This window comes from Bombina bombina, chromosome 4, assembly GCF_027579735.1.
Source record: "Bombina bombina isolate aBomBom1 chromosome 4, aBomBom1.pri, whole genome shotgun sequence".
Lineage (NCBI taxonomy): Eukaryota > Metazoa > Chordata > Amphibia > Anura > Bombinatoridae > Bombina > Bombina bombina.
The window spans coordinates 1,016,156,292-1,016,182,891 of NC_069502.1; the positions used below are offsets into that span (position 1 = coordinate 1,016,156,292).

Consider the following 26,600-nt stretch of genomic DNA (forward strand, 5'->3'; position numbering starts at 1 on the left):
CATCAGGATAAGGCGGTGTTGCGAACTTCTTTTGAATTTTTACCTAAAGTTGTGAATTCCAACAACATTAGTAGAGAAATTGTGGTTCCTTCATTATGTCCTAATCCTAAGAATTCTAAGGAGAAATCATTGCATTCTTTGGATGTTGTTAGAGCTTTGAAATATTATGTTGAAGCTACGAAATCTTTCCGTAAGACTTCTAGTCTATTTGTTATCTTTTCCGGTTCTAGGAAAGGCCAGAAAGCTTCTGCCATTTCTTTGGCATCTTGGTTGAAATCTTTAATTCATCTTGCCTATGTTGAGTCGGGTAAAATTCCGCCTCAAAGAATTACAGCTCATTCTACTAGGTCAGTTTCTACTTCCTGGGCGTTTAGGAATGAAGCTTCGGTTGACCAGATCTGCAAAGCAGCAACTTGGTCCTCTTTGCATACTTTTACTAAATTCTACCATTTTGATGTATTTTCTTCTTCTGAAGCAGTTTTTGGTAGAAAAGTTCTTCAGGCAGCGGTTTCAGTTTGAATCTTCTGCTTATGTTTTTTGTTAAACTTTATTTTGGGTGTGGATTATTTTCAGCAGGAATTGGCTGTCTTTATTTTATCCCTCCCTCTCTAGTGACTCTTGTGTGGAAAGATCCACATCTTGGGTAGTCATTATCCCATACGTCACTAGCTCATGGACTCTTGTTAATTACATGAAAGAAAACATAATTTATGTAAGAACTTACCTGATAAATTCATTTCTTTCATATTAACAAGAGTCCATGAGGCCCACCCTTTTTTGTGGTGGTTATGATTTTTTTTGTATAAAGCACAATTATTCCAATTCCTTATTTTATATGCTTCGCACTTTTTTTCTTATCACCCCACTTCTTAGCTATTCGTTAAACTGATTTGTGGGTGTGGTGAGGGGTGTATTTATAGGCATTTTAAGGTTTGGGAAACTTTGCCCCTCCTGGTAGGAATGTATATCCCATACGTCACTAGCTCATGGACTCTTGTTAATATGAAAGAAATGAATTTATCAGGTAAGTTCTTACATAAATTATGTTTTCTGATGCCATTGTTCATTTGACTAAACTAACGGCTAAGAATTCCGGATTCGCCATCCAGGCGCGTAGGGCGTTATGGCTTAAATCCTGGTCAGCTGATGTGACTTCAAAGTCTAAATTACTCAACATTCCTTTCAAGGGGCAGACCTTATTCGGGCCTGGTTTGAAAGAAATTATTGCTGACATTACTGGAGGTAAGGGTCATACCCTTCCTCAGGACAGGGCCAAATCAAGGGCCAAACAGTCTAATTTTTGTGCCTTTCGAAATTTCAAGGCAGGTGTAGCATCAACTTCCTCTGCTTCAAAACAAGAGGGAACTTTTGCTCAATCCAAGCAGGCCTGGAAACCTAACCAGTCCTGGAACAAGGGCAAGCAGGCCAGAAAGCCTGCTGCAGCCTCCAAGACAGCATGAAGGAACGGCCCCCTATCAGGCAATGGATCTAGTAGGGGGCTTACTCTCTCTCTTCGCCCAGGCGTGGGCAAGAGATGTTCAGGATCCCTGGGCGTTGGAGATCATATCTCAGGGATATCTTCTGGACTTCAAAGCTTCTCCTCCACAAGGGAGATTTCACCTTTCAAGATTATCTGCAAACCAGATAAAGAAAGAGGCATTCCTACGCTGCGTGCAAGACCTCCTTGTAATGGGAGTGATCCATCCAGTTCCGCGGACGGAACAAGGACAGGGGTTTTATTCAAATCTGTTTGTGGTTCCCAAGAAAGAGGGAACCTTCAGACCAATTTTGGATTTAAAGATCTTAAACAAATTCCTCAGAGTTCCATCATTCAAGATGGAAACTTTTCGAACCATTTTACCCATGATCCAAGAGGGTCAGTACATGACCACAGTGGACTTAAAGGATGCCTACCTTCACATTCCGATTCACAAGGATCATCATCGGTTCCTGAGGTTTGCCTTTCTAGACAGGCATTACCAATTTGTAGCTCTTCCATTTGGGTTGGCTACAGCCCCAATAATTTTTACAAAGGTTCTGGGCTCACTTCTGGCAGTTCTAAGACCGCGAGGCATAGCGGTGGCTCCTTATCTAGACGACATCCTGATACAGGCGTCAAGCTTTCAAATTGCCAAGTCTCATACAGAGATAGTTCTGGCATTTCTGAGGTCACATGGGTGGAAAGTGAACGGAGAAAAGAGTTCTCTATCTCCTCTCACAAGGGTTTCCTTCCTAGGGACTCTAATAGATTCTATAGAAATGAAAATTTACCTGACGGAGTCCAGGTTATCAAAACTTCTAAATGCTTGCCGTGTTCTTCACTCCATTCCGCGCCCCACGGTGGCTCAGTGCATGGAAGTAATCGGCTTAATGGTAGCGGCAATGGACATAGTGCCATTTGCGCGCCTGCATCTTAGACCGCTGCAATTATGCATGCTCAGTCAGTGGAATGGGGATTACACATATTTGTCCCCTCTACTAAATCTGGATCAGGAAACCAGAGATTCTCTTCTCTGGTGGTTATCTCGGGTCCATCTGTCCAAAGGTATGACCTTTCGCAGACCAGATTGGACAATTGTAACAACAGATGCCAGCCTTCTAGGTTGGGGTGCAGTCTGGAACTCCCTGAAGGCTCAGGGTTCATGGACTCAGGAGGAGAAACTCCTCCCAAATAAACATTCTGGAGTTAAGAGCAATATTCAATGCTCTTCTAGCTTGGCCTCAGTTAGCAACACTGAGGTTCATCAGATTTCAGTCGGACAACATCACGACTGTGGCTTACATCAACCATCAAGGGGGAACCAGGAGTTCCCTAGCGATGTCAGAAGTCTCCAAGATAATTTGCTGGGCAGAGTCTCACTCTTGCCACCTGTCAGCGATCCATATCCCGGGTGTAGAGAACTGGGAGGCGGATTTTCTAAGTCGTCAGACTTTTCATCCGGGGGAGTGGGAACTCCCTCCGGAGGTGTTTGCTCAACTGGTCCGTCGTTGGGGCGAACCAGAACTGGATCACATGGCGTCTCGCCAGAACGCCAAGCTTCCTTGTTACGGATCCAGGTCCAGGGACCCAGAAGCGACGCTGATAGATGCTCTAGCAGCTCCTTGGTTCTTCAACCTGGCTTATGTGTTTCCACCGTTTCCTCTGCCCCCTCGACTGATTGCCAAAATCAGACAGGAGAGAGCATCGGTGATGCTGATAGCGCCTGCGTGGCCACGCAGGACTTGGTATGCAGATCTGGTGGACATGTCATCCTTTCCACCGTGGACTCTGCCTCTGAGACAAGACCTTCTAATACAAGGTCCTTTCAATCATCCGAATCTAGTTTCTCTGAGACTGACTGCATGGAGATTGAACGCTTGATCCTATCAAAGCGTGGCTTCTCCGAGTCAGTCATTGATACCTTAATACAGGCACGAAAGCCTGTCACCAGGAAAATCTTACCACAAGATATGGCGTAAATATCTTCATTGGTGTGAATCCAAGAATTACTCATGGAGTAGGGTTAGGATTCCTAGGATATTGTCCTTCCTCCAAGAGGGTTTGGACAAAGGATTATCAGCTAGTTCTTTAAAGGGACATATTTCTGCACTGTCTATTCTTTTACACAAGCGTCTGGCAGAAGTTCCAGACGTTCAGGCATTTTGTCAGGCTTTAGTTAGAATTAAGCCTGTGTTTAAACCTGTTGCTCCTTCATGGAGTTTAAACTTGGTTCTTAAAGTTCTTCAAGGGGTTCCGTTTGAACCCCTTCATTCTATTGATATCAAACTTTTATCATGGAAATTTCTTTTTCTGATGGCTATTTCCTCGGCTCGAAGAGTCTCTGAGTTATCTGCCTTACATTGTGATTTTCCTTATCTGATCTTTCATTCAGATAAAGTAGTCCTGCGTACAAAACCTGGGTTTTTACCTAAGGTGGTTTCTAACAAGAATATCAATCAAGAGATTGTTGTTCCATCATTATGTCCTAATCCTTCTTCAAAGAAGGAACGTCTTTTGCATAATCTAGACGTAGTCCGTGCCTTGAAGTTTTACTTACAGGCTACTAAGGATTTTCGTCAAACATCTAACCTGTTTGTTGTTTACTCTGGACAGAGGAGAGGTCAAAAGGCCTCGGCAACCTCTCTTTCTTTTTGGCTTCGGAGTATAATCCGTTTAGCCTATGAGACTGCTGGACAGCAGCCCCCTGAAAGGATTACAGCTCATTCTACTAGAACTGTGGCTTCCACCTGGGCCTTTAAAAATTAGGCTTCTGTTGAACAGATTTGCAAGGCTGCGACTTGGTCTTCGCTTCATACCTTTTCCAAATTTTCCAAATTTGATACTTTTGCTTCTTCGGAGGCTGTTTTTGGGAGAAAGGTTCTACAGGCAGGGGTTCCTTCCATTTAAGTTCCTGCCTTTCCCTCCCATCATCCGTGTACTTTAGCTTTGGTATTGGTATCCCACAAGTAATGGATGATCCGTGGACTGGATACACTTAACAAGAGAAAACATAATTTATGCTTACCTGATAACTTTATTTCTCTTGTAGTGTATCCAGTCCACGGCCCGCCCTGTCCTTTTAAGGCAGGTCTAAATTTTAATTAAACTACAGTCACCACTGCACCCTATAGTTTCTCCTTTCTCGGCTTGTTTCGGTCGAATGACTGGATATGGCAGTGAGGGGAGGAGCTATATAGCAGCTCTGCTGTGGGTGATCCTTATGCAACTTCCTGTTGGGAAGGAGAATATCCCACAAGTAATGGATGATCCGTGGACTGGATACACTACAAGAGAAATAAATTTATCAGGTAAGCATAAATTATGTTTTTTAACTGTATCTCACAGAAAATAGTTCTTATGTACCCTATAACTGTGCAAGAGTAAGATACTCATATTTAGAGAAGCATGACTTTTTTTTTAAAAGATCAGGTGTGGAATACAACAGTGAATACAGAAATAAAAAACGAAAAACAAACAAACCCACAGAAGGTTTCAATGCTTTTTTGAAGGCTCCAGATTTGAATTCACCTGCACTAGAATCATGCTCATCAAGTAGATTGTGGCTTATTCAGTGAAAACAAAATATCAAACAATCCTCAATGATTTATTTAGAGCTAAGGACAGTTTATAGACAGAGTAAAACATTTAATTTAGTCTGCATTTTTCTTTTCTTTGTGCAAGTTTTTTTTTTCAAGAATTGTTGGCTGAACAATGTACAATAAAATGTTACTGACAGTACATAGGATGGAATTATAATTAGTAATACCAGTGGAACATCTGAATAAAAATAATACTTTACGATAAGTCTTTTAGATCAACCGTTATATCTGAATTCCCTTTTCCAGTTAAATCGTTTTCAAGTTTAACTGAAAACATTATTTTACTACTTTCTTCTATAAAGGTAAGATGAGTCCACGGATTCATCCTTTACTTGTGGGATATTATCCTTCCTAACAGGATGTGGCAAAGAGCACCACAGCAGAGCTGTCTATATAGCTCCTTCCTTAGCTCCACCCCCCAGTCATTCTCTTTGCCTACTCTAAGTATTAGGAAAGGTAAAGTGAAAGAGGTGATAAAATACCTAATAATTCCTCTAAGAAGGAGCGTCTATTGCACAACTTGGACGTGGTTCGTGCTTTAAAGTTTTACTTGCAAGCGACCAAAGATTTCCGTCAAACATCTTCTTTGTTTGTTGTCTATTCTGGAAAATGTAGAGGTCAAAAAGCTACGGCTACCTCTCTTGCCTTTTGGCTAAAAAGCATCATTCGTTTGGCATACAAGACTGCTGGACAGCAGCCTCCTGAAAGAATTACAGCTCACTCTACTAGAGCGGTGGCATCCACATGGGCTTTTAAAAATTATGCTTCTGTTGAACAGATTTGTATGGCTGCGACTTGGTCTTCGCTTCATACCTTTTCGAAATTTTCCAAATTTGATACCTTTGCTTCTTCCGAGGCTATTTTTGGGAGAAAAGTTCTTCAAGCAGTGGTGCCTTCTGTTTAACCATCTGTCTTGTCCCTCCTGTTTATCCGTGTCCTGCAGCTTTGGTATTGTATCCCACAAGTAAAGGATGAATCCGTGGACTCGTCTTACCTTTATAGAAGAAAAGTAAATTTATGCTTACCTGATAAATTGATTTCTTCTATGGTAAGACGAGTCCACGGCCCGCCCTGTCATTTTAAGACAGATTATATTTTTTTGATTTAAATTCAGTCACCTCTGCACCTTGTAGTTTCTCCTTTTCTCCTACATTGGTGTGTCCGGTCCACGGCTTCATCCTTACATGTGGGAATATTCTCTTCCCCTACAGGAAATGGCAAAGGGAGCACACAGCAAAAGCTGTCCATATAGTCCCCCCTCTGGCTCTGCCCCCCAGTCATTCTCTTTGCCTGCTCTGAACAAGTAGCATCTCCACGGGGATGGTTAAGAGTATGTGGTGTTAGTTGTAGTTTTATTTCTTCTATCAAGAGTTTGTTATTTTAAAATAGTGCCGGTTTGTACTATTTACTCTACAACAGAAAGTGATGAAGAGTTCTGTTAAAAGAGGAGTATGATTTTAGCAACAGTAACTAAAATCCATTGCTGTTCCCACGCAGGACTGTTGAAACCAGAGAACTTTAGTTGGGGGGAACAGTTTGCAGACTTTTCTGCTCCAGTTATGACTAGTCCCTTTTCTAACAAGACATAGTAATGCCTTATGGGCTCGGTAAGCCATTTTTTTAGACTCATAACAGAATGAAGGCTTATAAATGGGCTCTATACTGGTTGACACTTTTGTGGGCTAAATCGATTGATTTATATAATATTTATATGACTTTTGGAGTGTTTTGTGACTTTGAAACACTTTTGGGAACATTTTTATTACGCCTGGCAGTTGTTTAGACACCTAATCTAGTCAGGAAGGCCCCTTCACTCTGGTATGCAGAGGGAGGAGGCCTCATTTTCGCGCCTCAGTTGCGCAGTTACTTTTGGAAGCAGTGCATGCAGCTTCATGTGAGAGGGTCCTGTGGCAATAAAAATGATTTCAAGAAGGCTTATTTCTGTGGTGAATAACCCCCAAGGAAGGTAAAAGCTGCAGCATAGGCTGTGGCAGGGACTGTAGTGGGTTTAAACTGGTAAATTGAACAATTAGCTCCGGTTTGCTCATTTATGGGGTTAGAGACTTGAAATTTGGTGTGCAATACTTTCAAAGCATTAAGACACTAGGGTGCACATTTTGTAAAGATCGGATATTTCCTTCATAGTTTTTCAAACATTCAGAAATAAAGTGTACTCTCTTTATTATTTAAAGAGACAGTAACGATTTTGTTTAAAAACGGTTTTATTGCATTAATAGCCTGCTAAAGTCTGTCTAACATGTCTATACCTTCAGATAGCATATGTTCTGTGTGTATGGAGGCCAAGGTGGTTCCCCCTTTAAATGTATGTTCAAATTGTGCCATGGCGTCCAAACAAAGTAAGGACAGTACTGTCGCATTTAATAAGGTTGCCCAAGATGATTCTTCAAATGAAGGTAGTGGGGATAGTTCATCATCCTCTCCTTCTGTGTCAACACCAGTTTTGCCCGCGCAGGCGACACCTAGTACATCTAGCGCGCCAATGCTTGTTACTATGCAGCAATTAACTGCAGTAATGGATAATTCTATAGCAAATCTTTTATCCAAACTGCCAGCATTTCCCAGAAAGCGTGATTGCTCAGTCTTAAATACAGAGGATGAGCAAGTGGGCGCTGACGATAATTTATCTGTTATACCCTCACACCAGTCTGAATTGGCAGTGAGGGAGGGTCTGTCTGAGGGAGAAATTTCTGATTCAGGAAATGTTTCTCAGCAGGCAGAACCTGATATCGTGGCATTTAAATTTAAGTTAGAACATCTCCGCGCCCTGCTTAAGGAGGTGCTAACTACTCTTGATGATTGTGACTCTTTGGTGATTCCAGAGAAATTGTGCAAAATGGACAAATTCCTAGAGGTCCCTGTGCACGCTGATGCCTTTCCGATACCCAAGAGGGTTTCGGACATAGTGACCAAGGAGTGGGAGATGCCAGGTATACCTTTTGTCCCACCTCCTATATTTAAGAAAATGTTCCCCATTGTCGACCCCAGAAGGGACGCATGGCAAACAGTCCCTAAGGTTGAGGGGGCAGTTTCTACGTTGGCCAAGCGCACAACTATTCCCATTGAGGACAGTTGTGCTTTCAAAGATCCTATGGATAAAAAATTGGAAGGGTTGCTTAAAAAGATATTTGTTCAGCAAGGTTTCCTTCTCCAACCAGTTTCGTGCATTATTCCTGTCACCACGGCGGCGTCTTTTTGGTTCGAGGAACTAGAAAATTCGCTCCATAAGGAGACTCCATATGAGGAAGTCATGGACAGAATTCACGCACTAAAGTTGGCTAATTCCTTTATTTTAGATGCCGCTTTTCAATTGGCTAAATTAGCGGCGAAAAATTCAGGTTTTGCAATAGTGGCGCGCAGAGCGCTTTGACTAAAATCTTGGTCAGCGGATGTGTCGTCCAAAACAAAACTGCTTAATATTCCTTTCAAAGGTAAGACCCTTTTCGGGCCAGAATTGAAGGAGATTATTTCAGACATCACTGGGGGAAAGGGCCATGCCCTCCCACAGGATAGGCCTTTCAAGGCTAAGAACAAATCTAATTTTTGTTCCTTTTGCAATTTCAGGAACGGACCGTCTCCTAACTCTGCAGCCTCTAGATAAGAGGGTAACGCTTCCCAGCCTAAAACAGCATGGAATGCAAGGCTGGAACAAGGGTAAACAGGCCAAGAAGCCTGCTGCTGCTACCAAGACAGCATGAAGGGGTAGCCCCCGATCCGGGACCGGATCTAGTAGGGGGCAGACTGTCTCTCTTTGCTCAGGCTTGGGCAAGAGATGTTCCGGATCCCTGGGCACTAGAAATAGTCTCTCAGGGGTATCTTCTAGAGTTCAAGGAACTCCCTCCAAGGGGAAGGTTCCACATGTCTCGCTTATCTTCAGACCAGATAAAGAGACAGGCATTCTTACATTGCGTAGGAGACCTATTAAAGATGGGAGTGATACACTCAGTTCCAGCAGCGGAACAAGGTCTGGGTTTTTACTCAAACCTGTTTGTAGTTCCCAAAAAAGAGGGAACTTTCAGGCCAATTCTGGATTTAAAAATCCTAAACAAATTCCTCAGAGTTCCATCATTCAAAATGGAAACCATTCGGACGATCTTACCAACAATCCAGGAGGGTCAATATATGACTACCGTGGACTTAAAGGATGCGTACCTACATATTCCTATCCACAAAGATCACCATCAGTTCCTAAGGTTCGCCTTTCTGGAAAAACATTATCAGTTTGTGGCTCTTCCATTCGGTTTAGCCACCGCTCCCAGAATTTTCACAAAGGTGCTTGGGTCCCTTCTAGCGGTTCTAAGGCCGAGGGGCATTTCTGTAGCACCTTATCTAGATGACATTCTAATCCAAGCGTCGTCCCTTTCCAAAGCAAAGGCTCATACAGACATTGTTTTAGTTTTTCTCAGGTCTCACGGGTGGAAGGTAAACATAGAAAAAAGTTCCCTGTCCCCGTCCACAAGGGTTCCTTTTCTAGGAACAATAATAGATTCTGTAGAAATGAAGATTTTTCTGACAGAGGTCAGAAAGTTAAAGCTTCTAAACGCTTGTCAAGTTCTTCAATCTATTCCTCAGCCTTCCATAGCTCAGTGCATGGAGGTAATAGGTTTAATATTTGCAGCAATAGACGTGGTTCCTTTTGCTCGAATTCATCTAAGACCATTACAACTGTGCATGCTCAAACAGTGGAATGGGGATTATGCAGACTTGTCTCCCCAGATTCAAGTAGACCAGTTAACCAGAGACTCACTCCGTTGGTGGTTGACTCAAGATCACCTGTCTCAGGGAATGAGTTTCCGCAGACCAGAGTGGGTCATTGTCACGACCGACGCCAGTCTTTTAGGCTGGGGCGCGGGCTGGGACTCCCTAAAAGCTCAGGGTCTATGGTCTCTGGAAGAGTCTCTTCTCCCGATAAACATTCTGGAACTGAGAGCGATATTCAATGCGCTCCTGGCTTGGCCTCAACTAGCGAAGGCCAGATTCATAAGATTTCAGTCGGACAACATGACGACTGTAGCGTACATCAATCATCAGGGGGGAACAAAGAGTTCCTTGGCGATGAGAGAGGTATCCAAGATCATCAAATGGGCGGAGGATCACTCCTGCCATCTATCTGCAATTCACATCCCAGGAGTAGACAACTGGGAGGCTGATTATTTGAGTCGTCAGACTTTCCATCCGGGGGAGTGGGAACTCCACCCGGAGGTCTTTGCCCAGTTAACTCAACTATGGGGCATTCCAGACATGGATCTGATGGCGTCTCGTCAGAACTTAAAGGTTCCTCGCTACGGGTCCAGATCCAGGGATCCCAAGGCGACACTAGTGGATGCATTGGTGGCGCCTTGGTCGTTCAACCTAGCTTATGTGTTTCCACCGTTTCCTCTCCTTCCCAGGCTTGTAGCCAGGATCAAACAGGAGAAGGCCTCTGTGATTCTGATAGCTCCTGCGTGGCCACGCAGGACTTGGTATGCAGACCTGGTGAATATGTCATCGGCTCCACCATGGAAACTACCTTTGAGACAGGATCTTCTAGTACAAGGTCCATTCGAACATCCAAATCTAGTCTCTCTGCAACTGACTGCTTGGAAATTGAACGCTTGATTTTATCTAAGCGTGGGTTTTTAGATTCAGTTATAGATACTCTGGTCCAAGCCAGAAAACCTGTGACTAGGAAAATTTACCATAAGATATGGAAAAAATATATCTTTTGGTGCAAATCCAAGGGATTCTCTTGGAGTAAAATTAAAATTCCTAGGATACTCTCCTTTCTCCAAGAGGGTTTGGATAAAGGGTTGTCAGCGAGTTCTCTTAAAGGACAGATATCTGCTCTGTCTGTTTTGTTGCACAAACGTCTGGCAGCAGTGCCAGATGTACAGGCATTTGTACAGGCCTTAGTCAGAATCAAGCCTGTCTACAGACCCATGACTCCTCCATGGAGTCTAAACTTAGTTCTTTCAGTTCTTCAAGAGGAGAGGGCAGAAAGCTACTGCTACCTCTCTTTCCTTTTGGCTGAAAAGCATCATCCGATTGGCTTATGAGACTGCCGGACGGCAGCCTCCTGAACGAATTACAGCTCACTCTACTAGAGCTGTGGCTTCCACATGGGCCTTCAAGCACGAGGCTTCTGTTGATCAGATCTGTAAGGCAGCGACTTGGTCTTCTCTGCATACTTTTGCCAAATTTTACAAATTCGATACTTATGCTTCTTCGGAGGCTATTTTTGGGAGAAAGGTTTTGCAAGCCCTGGTGTCTTCCGTTTAGGTAACCTGACTTGTTCCCTCCCTTCATCCGTGTCCTAAAGCTTTGGTATTGGTTTCCACAAGTAAGGATGAAGCCGTGGACCGGACACACCAATGTAGGAGAAAACAGAATTTATGCTTACCTGATAAATTTCTTTCTCCTACGGTGTGTCTGGTCCACGGCCCGCCCTTGCTTTTTAGTCCGGTTTCAAATTTTTTTATTTCTGTACACTACAGTCACCATGGCACCCTATAGTTTCTCCTTTTTCTCCTAACCATCGGTCGAATGACTGGGGGGCGGAGCCAGAGGGGGGACTATATGGACAGCTTTTGCTGTGTGCTCCCTTTGCCATTTCCTGTAGGGGAAGAGAATATTCCCACAATTAAGGATGAAGCCGTGGACCGGACACACCGTAGGAGAAAGAAATTTATCAGGTAAGCATAAATTCTGTTTTTTCTTCCTGTACCTTCGGTCAAATAACTGGGGGGTGGAGCTAAGGGAGGAGCTATATAGACAGCACTGCTGTGGTGCTCTTTGCCACTTCCTGTTAGGAAGGATAATATCCCACAAGTAAAGGATGAATCCGTGGACTCGTCTTACCATAGAAGAAATCAATTTATCAGGTAAGCATAAATTTACTTTTTGTCCTGGATTGCCTCTTCTTAATCCTTAGGCAACTCTTCATCTTCATAGTCTGCTACATCCACTTCCAAGCCAGAATTGTCTTTGAGCTTTCCATGGTGTTTAAGATAATATCTCTGATTCTGGAAAAACTTGATAATGGTATACTTGGGGAGGTCAAGTTGCGCAGAAAGTGTTTGGATTGCTTCTTCATCTGGATAAAGGCCTACATCTTGTATGAAGCTCTGTAAAATGTCCAGAGCTTCCACCGAGATCTTTGTTCGGGGATGTGGTTGCTGGTGATTATCATCCTCTGACTCTGCTGGATATGCCACAGTTGGTTGCCTTGGTGGTAGCCTGGGAGCTGGTTGTTGCTGTGGTTGAGGTGGTGGTTGTGGCTGCTGCGTTTGCTGCATTTGCTCTGTAGGAACATGGGATGGTCTTTCACTGTGCTGATGAACGGCGGCATTGCTTTCTTGCTCATAAATTACATCTCTCTCTGTTTGGGGAAGACTGAGGAACCGTTGAATCATTGAGAGGTTCTCCCAAAGTGTCCTGTTTTCTGGAGAAGGGTCTTTCCATCGCAGCAGTTCACAGAGCAACCCCTGGCTTTTAGAAGCTGCAACCTTTGCAAACAGTGCCTGGGATACTTTTGCTCTCTTCATTTCCTTCTGAATCTCGTCATAAATGGAAGCATTAATATTCATGGTGCAGCTTTCCAGGTTTCTGTTCCTTTCTGTTGCAATGGTAGCAGTCTTTAAAACCTGAGTTCTGTTGAAAGCCACACATACAAATACTGCTTGTGAGATTCCTGCTTGTTTCAATTCATCACGGAACCACTGGTAGATATCGGAAGACACCTCTGTGTTATGTGAAACCTGTTGCTCCAAAGGCTGGTTGATCGGTCTACTGACAGGAGGAGTATGGTTCAAGTATTGTTGGTTTAAGGACTGCTGGGCTAATAGTCTGTTCACTGCATATTGCCATTACCAGCTGCTGATTTACTAGCTGGGGGCTAATGGGAGTACATACAAGACCTGGGTGCAGGTTTGGAAGTGGTGTCCACACAGATGGTTGGCTGTTGTGAGAAAGTTGTACAGGGGATGAAGGTTTTTCAGGCTTGTTGCCTGGAACAGGCTGTTGAACAAAGTTCACATGCTTGCTGCCTTGTTGAGATAATTCAGATAGATCTTCCATGTTCACCATCATATATTTTGCCTTCTTGAAATGTTTATACCACCTTCCGAATTCTTGACATTTTGCTGCTGAGACATTTGCATAGTAAGTACTGTTCACAATGGAAGAAATCATACTCTGTGAAAAGGGGCATTCCTTAGCCAATGAACTCTGGTTCATATCCTTCAGCATGTCCTTTAAAGCGTTTCTTACAGTTATGTGAGACCACTGCTCAGGTGGCAAGTCTTCGAGTTTAGGGCAACTGTGTAGCTGTATTTTCAGTATGACCACATGAAACACATCTTGAAGCATTTCTGCTACAGTAGCATCGGGGGCATCTGTCGCACAGGAGAGAGGGACAGGATTCCATTTTCCAACTTGGATTAACCCTTTGGCCTGGGCAGCTGCACTGTAAGAATATCCAAGAGACAGCAACGCCATTTCAATCAACTGGTTAAAAAGCATGTCCTTCCTAACCAATACAAATTCTGCATGCTCCTCTTTGCAATCATACTCAATGACATTTTCATAATGTTCCACTACACAGAAAACTAGAAGCATGTTTCCTTTTCTGATATTTGTCCTCATCATATGGGAAGATTGTCTTAGGGGCACTCATTGCATTTTTCCTCCTGTGCTTCCAAGTCTTGCTCTTCCTAGAGGACTCCCATTCTGCTCAAGGCGGGCTATTTTGGCTGCTGTACCCATTGAATCGTTTACATTGTTGGACATTTCTGAATGTTCTATCCCCTGAGTTGTCTCGTTTGAATGATCCATGCTCAGTCCCGCCTCTAAGGATCACCACTTCAAAACTAAACAGCACACAAAACTGTAAAGAGCACAGCCTCTTAGTAGTTGGTTTCTTAAGAAGTTCACATGTGGTATTTTCTTGTGTCCTTTTTAGTGGCAGACCTGAAGATAACTTCCCTTGAAAGTAGTGTTTTTTTATGTTTGTATATTTATTAATTTGCTTCTCTTTGGGGGGGGGGGGGTACTAAAAATCAACGTCAAGGTATAAGCATGAACACAATGTGCAATTACAGCACAGCAAAACAGAAAAATAAATCAAAAGGGGAGGAAAGACTGGCATGATAAGGAAACTGATACAAAAAAGATATATACACACTAATAACCTGACATAAAAAAAAATATTAATAGTGGAAGCAGTAATCTGCAGCAGCTTGTATAGTTCTGACAGGAGTTGGGTCCGAGAAGCTGGATTTTCTTGATAAAATGAAGTATAAACACAACATAGTGACAACAGAGAACACCAGGAGTTATCTTCGCAGAGATTAAAAGAACAGAGGGCAAAAAAAGTAATAATGCCCCAAAAAGTGTAGCTGTCAATCAGCAGCAGTGAGAGCTTCCAGCCCTGACATAATAGGCTTTAAACTTTACTGAAGAATATGTTTTTAAAAAAAACAAACAAACATAAAGGAAAGCAATGCACACCTGTCATCCATCTACTTTGCAATATTTGGAGGCTGAAAAATAGCAAGGATTAGCTGCTTGCTTTCCATGTAGGTATCATGCAAGTTAAGAGGGGTGCAAGCCAAAGGGGGGGGGGGGGGGGAATCAATTAAAAAGACAGAAAAGTACCATAGGCTTGCTCATTGTTTCAAGTACGAAGAGGAAATAAAAGGTAATTCTTTTGATATCAAAACTGATCAGTAGTTTTGCAAAATAAAAATAAAAAATATTTTACAGTCCTAGGTTTATTCTCTTGCTGTCATGCATTAGTAAACAATAGGCACAAATATAATAAATACTTGTTGTTTTGGTTTATATGTGGTTTCCCAGGCCGGTGAGAGTGTGTATTTTTGTTTGTCCAGAGCCGCTTTGCTTCTCTCTCTCTCTCTCTCTCTCTCTCTCTCTCTCTCTCTGCGTTTGTGTCCCCATTAAATTATTAGTTGTATTGACTTATCACTCCTCCTGCTGCTGCTACCGCCGTTCCCTGCACTCTTGCTTATTATGCTCTTGCTATTAAGGATGCTGCTCTGTCTGCTGCTGCTGCTGCTGCTCTTGCTGCTTCTTCTTCCTCCTCCTCCTCCTCATTTTAATACAGGCCACTGCCGGAGCTCCAGCTCTCTTCCTGCAGCCCCAAGCACTTCCCTGGCAGCCCCGGATCAGCTGACGTCCTGGGAGAGAGCCTCGTTTCAATTTTGAGTTTCATGTTAATTTAATATCTTATTATGGAGTGAGATAACTTTTAATGAACACCACAAGGCAGACCATTTAAGAACTGACCTAATCCTATCTGTATTTTGTTTACCTTTTTATCGAAATTAAATTGATTTCTTTGCTATTAATTTGTATTATTCAATTGTTTTTCAGATATTAACATTTACTTATTAGACCTCCTATTATAAGACTGGTAAGGTAAAAGGGCTAGTGGGAATACCACAGGAATAAGAAATTGGTTGATTTGTGCAAGGACCAACGCTACAGTACGTGTGAAAGAGGTCTTAACTGGCGATATAAGAATCACCAAACAGAGAGTGAAGGTTGGAAACAGATCAATCTAGTGCTGGGACCTAAGGCAGTTATAATAATACTAATATTATTATTATCATCAGTTATTTGCAGAGTGCCAACCATTTCTGCAGTGCTATGTAGCTTATAAAAGCTGGAATGCCACTCCCACAACTACAGGCATAATTGCCATTATATTTGTGATTGGGGAACTGGCCAAGTGGGAATGCCACAAGATTGACAAAGGGGGTGAGGTACAGTATGCCAGGACCAGCTCTACAATAAAGGTTGAGAAAAGATCACCATAGCTCTGAAACCTAAGGCAAGTAAGTATCTTATAAAGACTAAAATGCCCATCCCACAACTACAATCCTAATGGCCTTTGCATTTGTGGTTGGGGGTAAAGGCCAAGCAGGAATACCACAGGAATGGCTAATTTGTGGAGGCGTGCTAGGTCTGAGGGTACAGCAAACCTGAAAGAGGGCAAAATGAGCAAAGACACTTATAGCACATTACGGAGCAAAATTCTTAAAACATTACAGAGTTCCCTTTCTTGCTATGGTATAAGCAGCATAAACAGCAGGCTTACATCTGCCAAATTTCTAATTGTCATGAACAAGAACATCCTGCTTTCAGTCTGCAAAAGCTGGCCCAATGCTATAACATGGCCAGAGAAATTATTTGGGTGAAGACCTAACAGAACAAACAAGAGCCTGGTGTAAAAATAATAATAATAATAAAAAAAAATAGGCAGTGGTAAGGGGTCAACTAATGTGTGACAATATGAGCTAAACAGCTGTGTTTGTATTAGGGCCAAAAGGACATGTTATAAGGAGGACAGTGAACTTCCTAAATTGTGGACATATTAATAGATTGACATGTAGAGAAATGAAAGGGCTCAGATTTGTGGATGCCTTTGAGTGTGTTCCTAATAGGAAACGAAGAGAGAGGAATAGTTGACAAACAGGATCTGATAAAATATGAGTTTGTAAACCAAGTGAACATTTAAAAAGTATTGGAAGATAGTTAGGAGAAGGAATGACCATTGAGGCAAACGTTAACAAAGTCTCCAACTTGAAAATCTGTGCTGCTTAAAAATAACAAATACAATTCACTCAGACAAGGCACGACCAAACTTACACAAAAAGGACAGATCTGGCTGAACTACCGTAGATACTAGAGTATAACGCAAGATTTTTGTGACAAAAAATAAGATACAAATTTAAGGGGTCGCACATATCTGATGTGCACTAAACATGTCCCACACCCGCAATGCTCTCTTGCAGCGCAAACTATCTTTATTTATAGCAACATGAAATGAAGTTCTTGAGCAGCCCTGTGTGTGTTCGACTAACCATTTTTTTTTTCTATTAATAGCACTTTCAGTTATATTATGTGGGATGCTTGTTTACTGTACATATTGGCAGCTTCAGCAGCACTGTTTTTTTTTTTTTTGTGTGAAAAGCCCTTTAAATTAGTTTATTTGTCAAACTTTTTCTGTGGGGCGCACTTCCGGTCTGTCAGTACTCATACTTTCTGCTGCTTCTCAGCACGCAGTGTGTCAGGCTGGGGATGCACTCTTGCAGATTCAACATGGTGGTGATGTGCTTTTAAGAGAGCGGAGGCGTGCTTTTCACGCCTATGTGCTCAGAAGTTTTGGCAGCTCACCACAAGTGCTTAGAAGCTGCTGCAGCTCTTCTGTCTCTCAGCCTTACAGTTGCTGTACTAGCTTCCCATATCACCAAATTGGTGAAAGGGGATGAGTACTCTAACTTTAGATGCTGAAGAGGTCCCAAATATTATATTTAATTGTTTTATTCTAATTCAGGCTTAGTTTGACTCATATAGCTGAGGTCATGTATACACTTATACACTGGTATGGAAGTGTTTGTTATTACTCAGTACTCAATTACTATAGCTTTGTATTATTTTATATTGCTCCTCGCGTTATATTCACATATTTTCTCCCATTTCCATAATACATATCTATATTTTGCGTTATACTCGGGTAGCGTTATACTCGAGTATCTACGGTAGCGTAATCCAAGTTGCAAAGCAGTTAGCTAAGAAGAAGTGGCAAGTGCATCCCTCCAGTAATTGCCAACCTTTGGATAGGGGTGCTAGTTATGATTTGAACCTTGGTGCAAACCACTGAAAAATTTGGCAGAGGAGGACAGTCTCTCGGTGACAATTAAAAACATAAAACATGGAGAGACCCTTGAGTCAAATTCCAGCTGGGGGCGGAGCATGTAGGCTGTTGCTGATTTGGAGCTCTCGTGGTTTGAGACGCCAATTTCATCCCCCCTAACGCAGTGACCCTTGGACCAACACAGAGGTACCAGGTCTGGATCCAGGCTCCTGGGTTCTGCGTGTCGGAAGGCACAAAAGACCACCACAGCTCAGGAGGTTGTAAAAAGTTTGGACGACCCACCTCAGGCGCTACCCCAAAAACCTTCTGCACGCAGCACTCATACTGAATATACACAAGCAGGGTGACAGGTAGATCTGAGCTTGAACAAAGGATTAGAAGCCCAGGCGTTTTCCTTATCTGGACGTCAGAGTTGACCCTGTAGAGGGGACAAGCAAATCCTGTGGCCCTTCTGCGCATACTCCGCTTGGAATACTACCCGGTTTGGTGAGCTACTTGCATCACTGGGAGGAAAGAGGAGTGTCGATCTCCAAGACACAGAGAAACTGAGAAGATCTAGCATTCTCTGCCAGAGATCTGTAACTCCCAGTCTCCTAGGCACTGGGGAGAAGAAGATGATGAGCGGAGGCTTGATAAACCGCTGGAGCACCATGGAAGCAATATTTGGATAAACCAGCTCCTGGTCTTATTAGCTTCCAGTAATTAACTGGCCCATGCTGCAAGATCAACTTAGCTTCTGAAGCAGGGAGACGGGTAAACCCCACGGCTCACATAAGGTAAACAGCGGTAAGGTGTTGATATACATCTCTCAGGTAACTTTTGCTTATTTTAATTGCTGGGGACTGAATGTTTAAGCTGGAGTGAGGCCACAGTTTATTGTTAACATTTGACATCATATAGCTATCACAAACTTATGAGGATTAAGTAATCAAGCGGACCATTGAATTCAGCAATTCTTAAATGGTTGGTCTGTATGTACGAAAATTCGGCATATTACAAGATCTCTATATGGAACGTTTAATCCACTCCCAGATATGAGGAAATGTAACTTGTGTACAGATTTCGATGTTACACTTTTAGATCATAGAATGAGCAAAAAAAATGCTGATAAGGGTTTAAACATAGGGTCAGTTTTATTACTGATTCTTTTCTCTTTCGCTATGTTCTTTTTTCCCTCCTACAAAGTGTTAAAATGTCAAAAAATGTTATGTATATATTAACGTGAACTGGCCTAGCTAATGTGTTTGCTAATCTAACAGTACTTAAGCTGTTACCTTTTGTTATGTCTTTTTTTAGCAAAGGTAAAGCAGCTAAAAATAAGTGACAGTATTTATGTTTTCTCTACTTTATATTGTGCTCCTCCTATAAGTATATGTATTATACCTGGTATACGGGGCCTCAATGACATTTAGTTTTATAAAGAGATGGAAATAAGTCAAATTTGGTAATTTTATACAAGAGTTTAGGTGAAGGTTGATCTACGATTCAACTAGTTAATTTGCTGAATTTCTTTGACTCCAAAGAGTCTTGGGTATAGATTTCTCTAAATCCTAGGGAGTGGCTGGTCATACTGCTTCTACATTATCCCTAATTTTACACTGTTTTAAGTTATAATTTGCACCACTGCATGAACCATTTTTTCACTTCCAAGTATACACATAAAGAGTTTTTGTATTTTTTTTGGAACACATATATGGATACATTTTTATCACATAACAAGAATAAATCTCCATCCTTGGCTGCTAGGAATAGAGGGAAAAAAAGCTAAAGGAAGTAACGAAACTGTCTCAGAATCCATTAATGAGAGTATTAATCAGATTGATACACTGGCTTTGATTAAAATGATTTTGGATATCTTTTTGCCTCAGTTCTACCAGATAATGTCAGAGATATCAGGTTTGACCAGCGAAGTTAGACAGTTTGCAAAAAGGCTGACAGAAGCAGAACAGCGTATATCTGAAGTGGAAGATTCTGTTAATAGCCATGAGTTAAAAATCACTGACATGAGAAAAAGCTACGATAATTTACAACAGAAAGTAGACGATTTAGAGAATTGTGCATGCAGAAACTTATAGTTGAAAGAGCACACAGAATAAGTCATCTTAGAGAAGGAAGAAATAGCGATAAACCCAGGCCTGTAATTGCTAAATTCCATAACTTCCAAGATAAAGTAAAGCTGTTGCAGTATTATAGGAAAAAGAGAGAAATAACTATGAGGGGGAAAAAATCCTCATATTTCAAGATTTTTCAGTAAACGTATTGAATAAAAGGAAAAATATGTCACCATTATGTACCCAACTAATAAATGTAACGTAATGCTACGCTAATTTATCCAGCTAGAATTCGTATCCAGGGTACTGAGGAGATTAGGATTCTAGAAGATCTTAAAGAGGCAGAGGCGTTTATTAGGGAAGAGGTGAAATAATAACAAGCACAAATATATAAAATTTGTGGGTTATCTGCAGAACAGTATGATGTATAGAGAACGTGGTGTTCTAACTGGGGGGGGGGGGAGGGAGTTCTATTTTTTGTTTGTACCTTTCTCACCAGACTTTTAGACGAGAGATGCCTTATCGATTCCAATGTACCTCCTGGATTGTGGGGGGTCTCATCTCCCCAATAAAAAGGAAAGCTATATTGAGACAATTTAAGAACCCAGGGACTGATATTGCCTTCTTCCAGGAGACCAATTTAAAGGAAGAGGAATTAAATAAAATACAAATTAGTTGGGTTGGGGAAATTTTTGTAACCCCATGTAAAAATAGGAAAACAGGGGTGGCAATTTTATTAAATAAGACGTTTTAATATACAATAAGATCTTGCTATCTAGATCCAGAAGAGAGGTTTATGATATTAAAAATAGAAATTAATAGAACAAGATTTACAATATGAAATGTCTATGGTCCCAATGAACATTTGCCAAAATTCTGGCTAAACCTTCAATCCCATCTTCTGGAAAAAGCAGAAGGGACTCTCATAGTTTGGGGGGATTTTAATATAGTCTTTCAAATTCCATTAGACGGATTCAGACAAGGTAGAGTAGCTAAGAAAAGCAGAAGAGATAAATTAGAGGCTAGACTTCTTAAGAAATTTATATATAATTTAAATCCAAAAGATGTTTGGAGAGAGCAACCTGGTGAGCAGGGATACATGTGCCTCTAAGGCTCATAAAACCTTCTCGAGGATAGACATGTTTTTACTCTCAGAGAAATTATTTGGAATAGATGCTGAAGTTGTATTAAAAGAGATAACAATATCAGATCATGCCCCGATCATTTTAAACGTATATATGAATAAAGGTAACTCCCCTATAAAAAGGCTCCGGTCCCCTGGCTACTTGATTAATGATATAGAATTTAAAAATATAATAATAGCAAAATGGCAGGAATATTATGTAAATAACCAAGAATACTTAGATAAACTGGAGATTTTTTGGGTAGCATCTAAAGCAGTAATTGGGGGGGAAGTTATTGCATTCATGAGTAGGAAAAAAAAAGAAACAGGGAGAGGGAAATTGTGAACAGATTGATTACTGCATATAATATATATTTAAATGAACCAAATAGGAAGAATTGGCAACGGTATGAAGGAGCTAAGGAAGCCAGAGATATATGGATACTTAATAGTACCACTCAGCAAGAAATCAGAGTTAGCTCAAGATTTTACAGATTTGGAAAAAAATCAGAGAAATTACTAGCATAGTTAGTGAATAAAGTGAGATGCCACAATTCTATTGGCAACGTAAATAAAGATGGGGCAATATCAAATACGACTGAAGACATATTAAAATTATTTGAGGAGTACTATCAGAAGGTATATAGTGCAGCATAATTAAACTTAGATAATAAGAAATATTTTGGTCCAAGCTCAAAACCCTAAAATAGATGAAGATGAGATGAATAAGATTATTGAACCAATATCTGAAGAAGAGATTAGTAAGGCGATCAAAAGATTAAAAAATAATACATCTCCAGGGCCGGACTTATTACCAAATGAATACTATAAGCTTTTGGCTCACTGTATACTACCTAGCTTGAACTCCCTGTTTAATTAATATTTTATGGAAGGGAAAAATGTCACCTTACTTTATTTCATCTTGGACAATGCTAATACTTAAACCAAACAAAAATCCAACTATGATGGAAAGGCCTATCCCCCTGCTGAATTCAGACTATAAGATACTGACAGGTATTATTGCAGATAGATTTCAGGTAGTTTTAAAATAAATAATTCATAAAGATCAAACGGGGTTCTTAATTGGGAGAAATTTGGCTCCTAATATTAGGAAGGATTTCTTAGTATTAGACTATCTTAACAACCAAGAAAAAACTCATACATCTATGGAAAGACAGGGAACAGCAATAATTTCCTTAGATGCGCAGAAAGCGTTTGATGCGGTTGAGTAGGATCATCTATTCACCTCATTATTACAATTTGGTTTTCATAAAAAAATAATTAATTTAGTCGAGAATATCTATAAGCGCCCTAGCACTGTGTTACTAATAAATGGCCAAATTTCAAAAAAAGATTTATTTTAGAAAGAGGCACCCGCCAGGGGTGTCCACTGGGTGTCCACTTTCCCCCCTGCTATTTAATATTGTAATAGAATCACTAGCCATTCTATGGGAAAACATACAGGGAATTAGAGTGGTCGACTATGAATGTAAAGTATCTCTCTACGCAGATGATTTATTACTATTTGTTGGTAATCTAGAGAAGAATATTCCATTAATAATGAATATAATATCTTCTTTTAGCTCCTTCTCGGGATACAAGATTAATGTGGCCAAATCGGAGATGATGCTGCTGGGAGAATGTAAAAATTAAAGGGTAGAAAATCATTTTAAGGTAGCACAAGAGGGTATAAAATACCTGGGAATCTTTATCTCAACCCAAGAAGACAGATGTTACAGCTTAAACTATCTACCCTTATTTAAGTAAATACAAGAGGACCTTAAATTTTGAACTAAACTACCTTTATCAATTATTGGTAGAGTTAATTTATTCAAGATAATACTTTTATTTAAAATATTGTATCTTATGCAAAATATCCATATTCCATTATTAAAGAGCTCCCCAATCGGTCATTAGGCAATTTATATGGAATAATAAAAAGCCCAGAATATCCCTGAATAAATTATACTTACAAAGAGAATTTGGTGGGTTAGCTCTTCCAAATCTTGAATATTATAATTTGCTAATTTTAAGTATAGTGGTGGTAAATGGATCTCGGAAGCCACATACTATACAACCCCAGAAATAGAAATATGTTTTCTCTCTTCTTACAATATACAGAATATCTTACATAGGCCATGGCAGAGGATACCAGCAAAGATTAAAAGTATAAAAACAATGTCTAATCCTATCTGGACTTGGCAGAAACTTTGTGCAACTATAGGGGTGAAAGTGGAATGTCCAAATATCTGACAATACTAAGTAATTTGGCCTTCCCTGAGGGTATAAATTCAGCAATTTTTCAGAATTGGGGTGGAAAAGGCCTAAAGAATATGTATCACATTCTGGATATAGAAGGAAAAGCGGTTAAGTAATTTGAAACATTGAAACAAGATTTCACATTACAGAATAAGGATTTCTTCGCTTTTTTGCAAGTGAGACACTATGTGAATGAACTTATTAAGGAACATGAATAGGATTGGGGCTGGGAGAAGATGGAACATTGGGTAAAAATGGCTAGACAGGGAATATACTCAATATCTCCATGGTATAGAATAATTTTATTTCAAGAAGGTCAAAAAAAATCTGGAAAGTCTAATTAGCAAATAGAGCCCCCATATTAGCAGTTTAGAAACTGAGACATAATTTTACTCATTTAAACGGGTTGCCAAAATAACACTCTCTGAAACATGGAGGGAGGCCCATATGAAACTCTTATATAAAGTTTATTATACTCCTAAGAAAGGAGCGGAATGGGGTAATAGACAGTTTAGTAAGTGTCTCAAATGCAGCAAATATTTGTCTGATTTTTTGTGGGATTGTCCCATAATTAGACAATTTTGGTTAAAAATTGTATATTGGTTATACAAAATATTAAAAAGACCTGGTCACTTTGAGTTAGAGCAAGTGCTTTTTCTGACTAGAAATAGGGAAATGGGAAAGGACTGGAAGTTAATTAATATGGTAGCATTAACCACTAGCAGTGTAATATTAAAAAAAATTGAAGAATAGACAGAAAACTAACTGGAGAATTTAATAATTTCATAATGAAGCAGGTAATAATTGAACAATATGACACACAAGCGTATAATGAGAAAGCAGTGAAGGATTTTTTTGACAAATGGGGTTTGCTTATACGATCTCTTGCGAACAGATTTTATATCCCTTTAGAAACACAGTAGCAGCTCATTCAATGTCATCTGGTGAGGAAGGATAGTGTTAAATATATATATATATATATATATATATATATATATATATATATAAATATATATATTTATATATATATATATATATATATATATACATATACATACATATATATATATATATATATATATATATATATATATATACAGGGAGTTCAGAATTATTAGGCAAATGAGTATTTTGACCACATCATCCTCTTTATGCATGTTATCTTACTCCAAGCTGTATAGGCTCGAAAGCCTACTACCAATTAAGCATATTAGGTGATGTGCATCTCTGTAATGAGAAGCGGTGTGGTCTAATGACATCAACACCCTATATCAGGTGTGCATAATTATTAGGCAACTTCCTTTCCTTTGGCAAAATGGGTCAAAAGAAGGACTTGACAGGCTCAGAAAAGTCAAAAATAGTGAGATATCTTGCAGAGGGATGCAGCACTCTTAATATTGCAAAGCTTCTGAAGCGTGATCATCGAACAATCAAGCGTTTCATTCAAAATAGTCAACAGGGTCGCAAGAAGCGTGTGGAAAAACCAAGGCGCAAAATAACTGCCCATGAACTGAGAAAAGTCAAGCGTGCAGCTGCCAAGATGCCACTTGCCACCAGTTTGGCCATATTTCAGAGCTGCAACATCACTGGAGTGCCCAAAAGCACAAGTTGTGCAATACTCAGAGACATGGTAAAGGTAAGAAAGGCTGAAAGACGACCACCACTGAACAAGACACACAAGCTGAAATGTCAAGACTGGGCCAAGAAATATCTCAAGACTGATTTTTCTAAGGTTTTATGGACTGATGAAATGAGAGTGAGTCTTGATGGGCCAGATGGATGGGCCCGTGGCTGGATTGGTAAAGGGCAGAGAGCTCCAGTCCGACTCAGACGCCAGCAAGGTGGAGGTGGAGTACTGGTTTGGGCTGGTATCATCAAAGATGAGCTTGTGGGGCCTTTTCGGGTTGAGGATGGAGTCAAGCTCAACTCCCAGTCCTACTGCCAGTTTCTGGAAGACACCTTCTTCAAGCAGTGGTACAGGAAGAAGTCTGCATCCTTCAAGAAAACATGATTTTCATGCAGGACAATGCTCCATCACACGCGTCCAAGTACTCCACAGCGTGGCTGGCGAGAAAGGGTATAAAAGAAGAAAATCTAATGACATGGCCTCCTTGTTCACCTGATCTGAACCCCATTGAGAACCTGTGGTCCATCATCAAATGTGAGATTTACAAGGAGGGAAAACAGTATACCTCTCTGAACAGTGTCTGGGAGGCTGTGGTTGCTGCTGCACGCAATGTTGATGGTGAACAGATCAAAACACTGACAGAATCCATGGATGGCAGGCTTTTGAGTGTCCTTGCAAAGAAAGGTGGCTATATTGGTCACTGATTTGTTTTTGTTTTGTTTTTGAATGTCAGAAATGTATATTTGTGAATGTTGAAATGTTATATTGGTTTCACTGGTAAAAATAAATAATTGAAATGGGTATATATTTGTTTTTTGTTAAGTTGCCTAATAAATATGCACAGTTATAGTCACCTGCACACACAGATATCCCCCTAAAATAGCTATAACTAAAAACAAACTAAAAACTACTTCCAAAACTATTCAGCTTTGATATTAATGAGTTTTTTGGGTTCATTGAGAACATGGTTGTTGTTCAATAATAAAATTAATCCTCAAAAATACAACTTGCCTAATAATTCTGCACTCCCTGTATGTATGTATATATATATATATATATATATATATATATATATTGTGTGTGTTGTTGTGGTTATTGGGGGGGATAAGATACCGATGAGGTTAAATTATATGAGAAATATGTTAAGACATATTGCTGTTAAAAGAATAGACTAGTAATTTGTCTGTTTATGAATATGCAGCTAATTTGGGTTTAGTAAAATAGTATAACAACTTGTTAGATTTTATGTAAGAGTGATGTTTATTATTTTAGTCATATGATTGAAGGTTGAAGCTATTCTATTGTTTTCCATTTTTGATTACTGACATAATAACAAGGTATGGGACTATATAAATGTATGTGAAACTGAATACTACATACAACCTTGCTGTAAATATGATAATAATGTTTTGGACTATGTATATATATATGTGAAATTGAACTCTATACATAATCTTGTTGTAAGTTAAATATTCTCATAATACAAAGGAAACTAAAAAAAATTAAAATAAATCATAAAACATTTGGCCATTACAGATGTGTTTTGACTATAGAACCCAGAGCAGCTGGAATGCAAGGAGCTATCTGTGATTTGGGCCTTGGGCTTTGTCTTGCGGGACCTCAACTTAAGGCACAGGAAGCCAAAAATAATGAACTATGGTGACCTAACTAAGCAGCCAAACAATACCTCTAAGCTAGCAGAAGGGATTACCGGGAGAGAAAGGAGTGAGTGAGAAATGTAACAAAACATAACTGAATCTCCCCAAAGGTAACAGTAGTGTAATGTGT

The 26,600-nt window shown here is 40.3% G+C and overlaps 2 protein-coding genes across 4 annotated transcripts in view; one reads left to right on the forward strand and one right to left on the reverse strand.

Annotated features, from left to right (window-relative positions):
* The window catches only part of APLF (aprataxin and PNKP like factor), a 1,047,939-nt gene that overhangs the window by 409,434 nt on the left and 611,905 nt on the right, over window positions 1-26,600 (forward strand). The gene's annotated exons all lie outside the window — the stretch shown is intronic.
* LOC128657713 (DNA-binding protein SATB1-like) lies at window positions 11,985-14,156 on the reverse strand. Its single transcript, XM_053712113.1, is given in 2 exon segments — window positions 11,985-12,939; window positions 12,941-14,156. Coding segments are annotated over 2 exon segments (1,725 nt in total). The 5' UTR covers window positions 13,723-14,156; the 3' UTR covers window positions 11,985-11,996.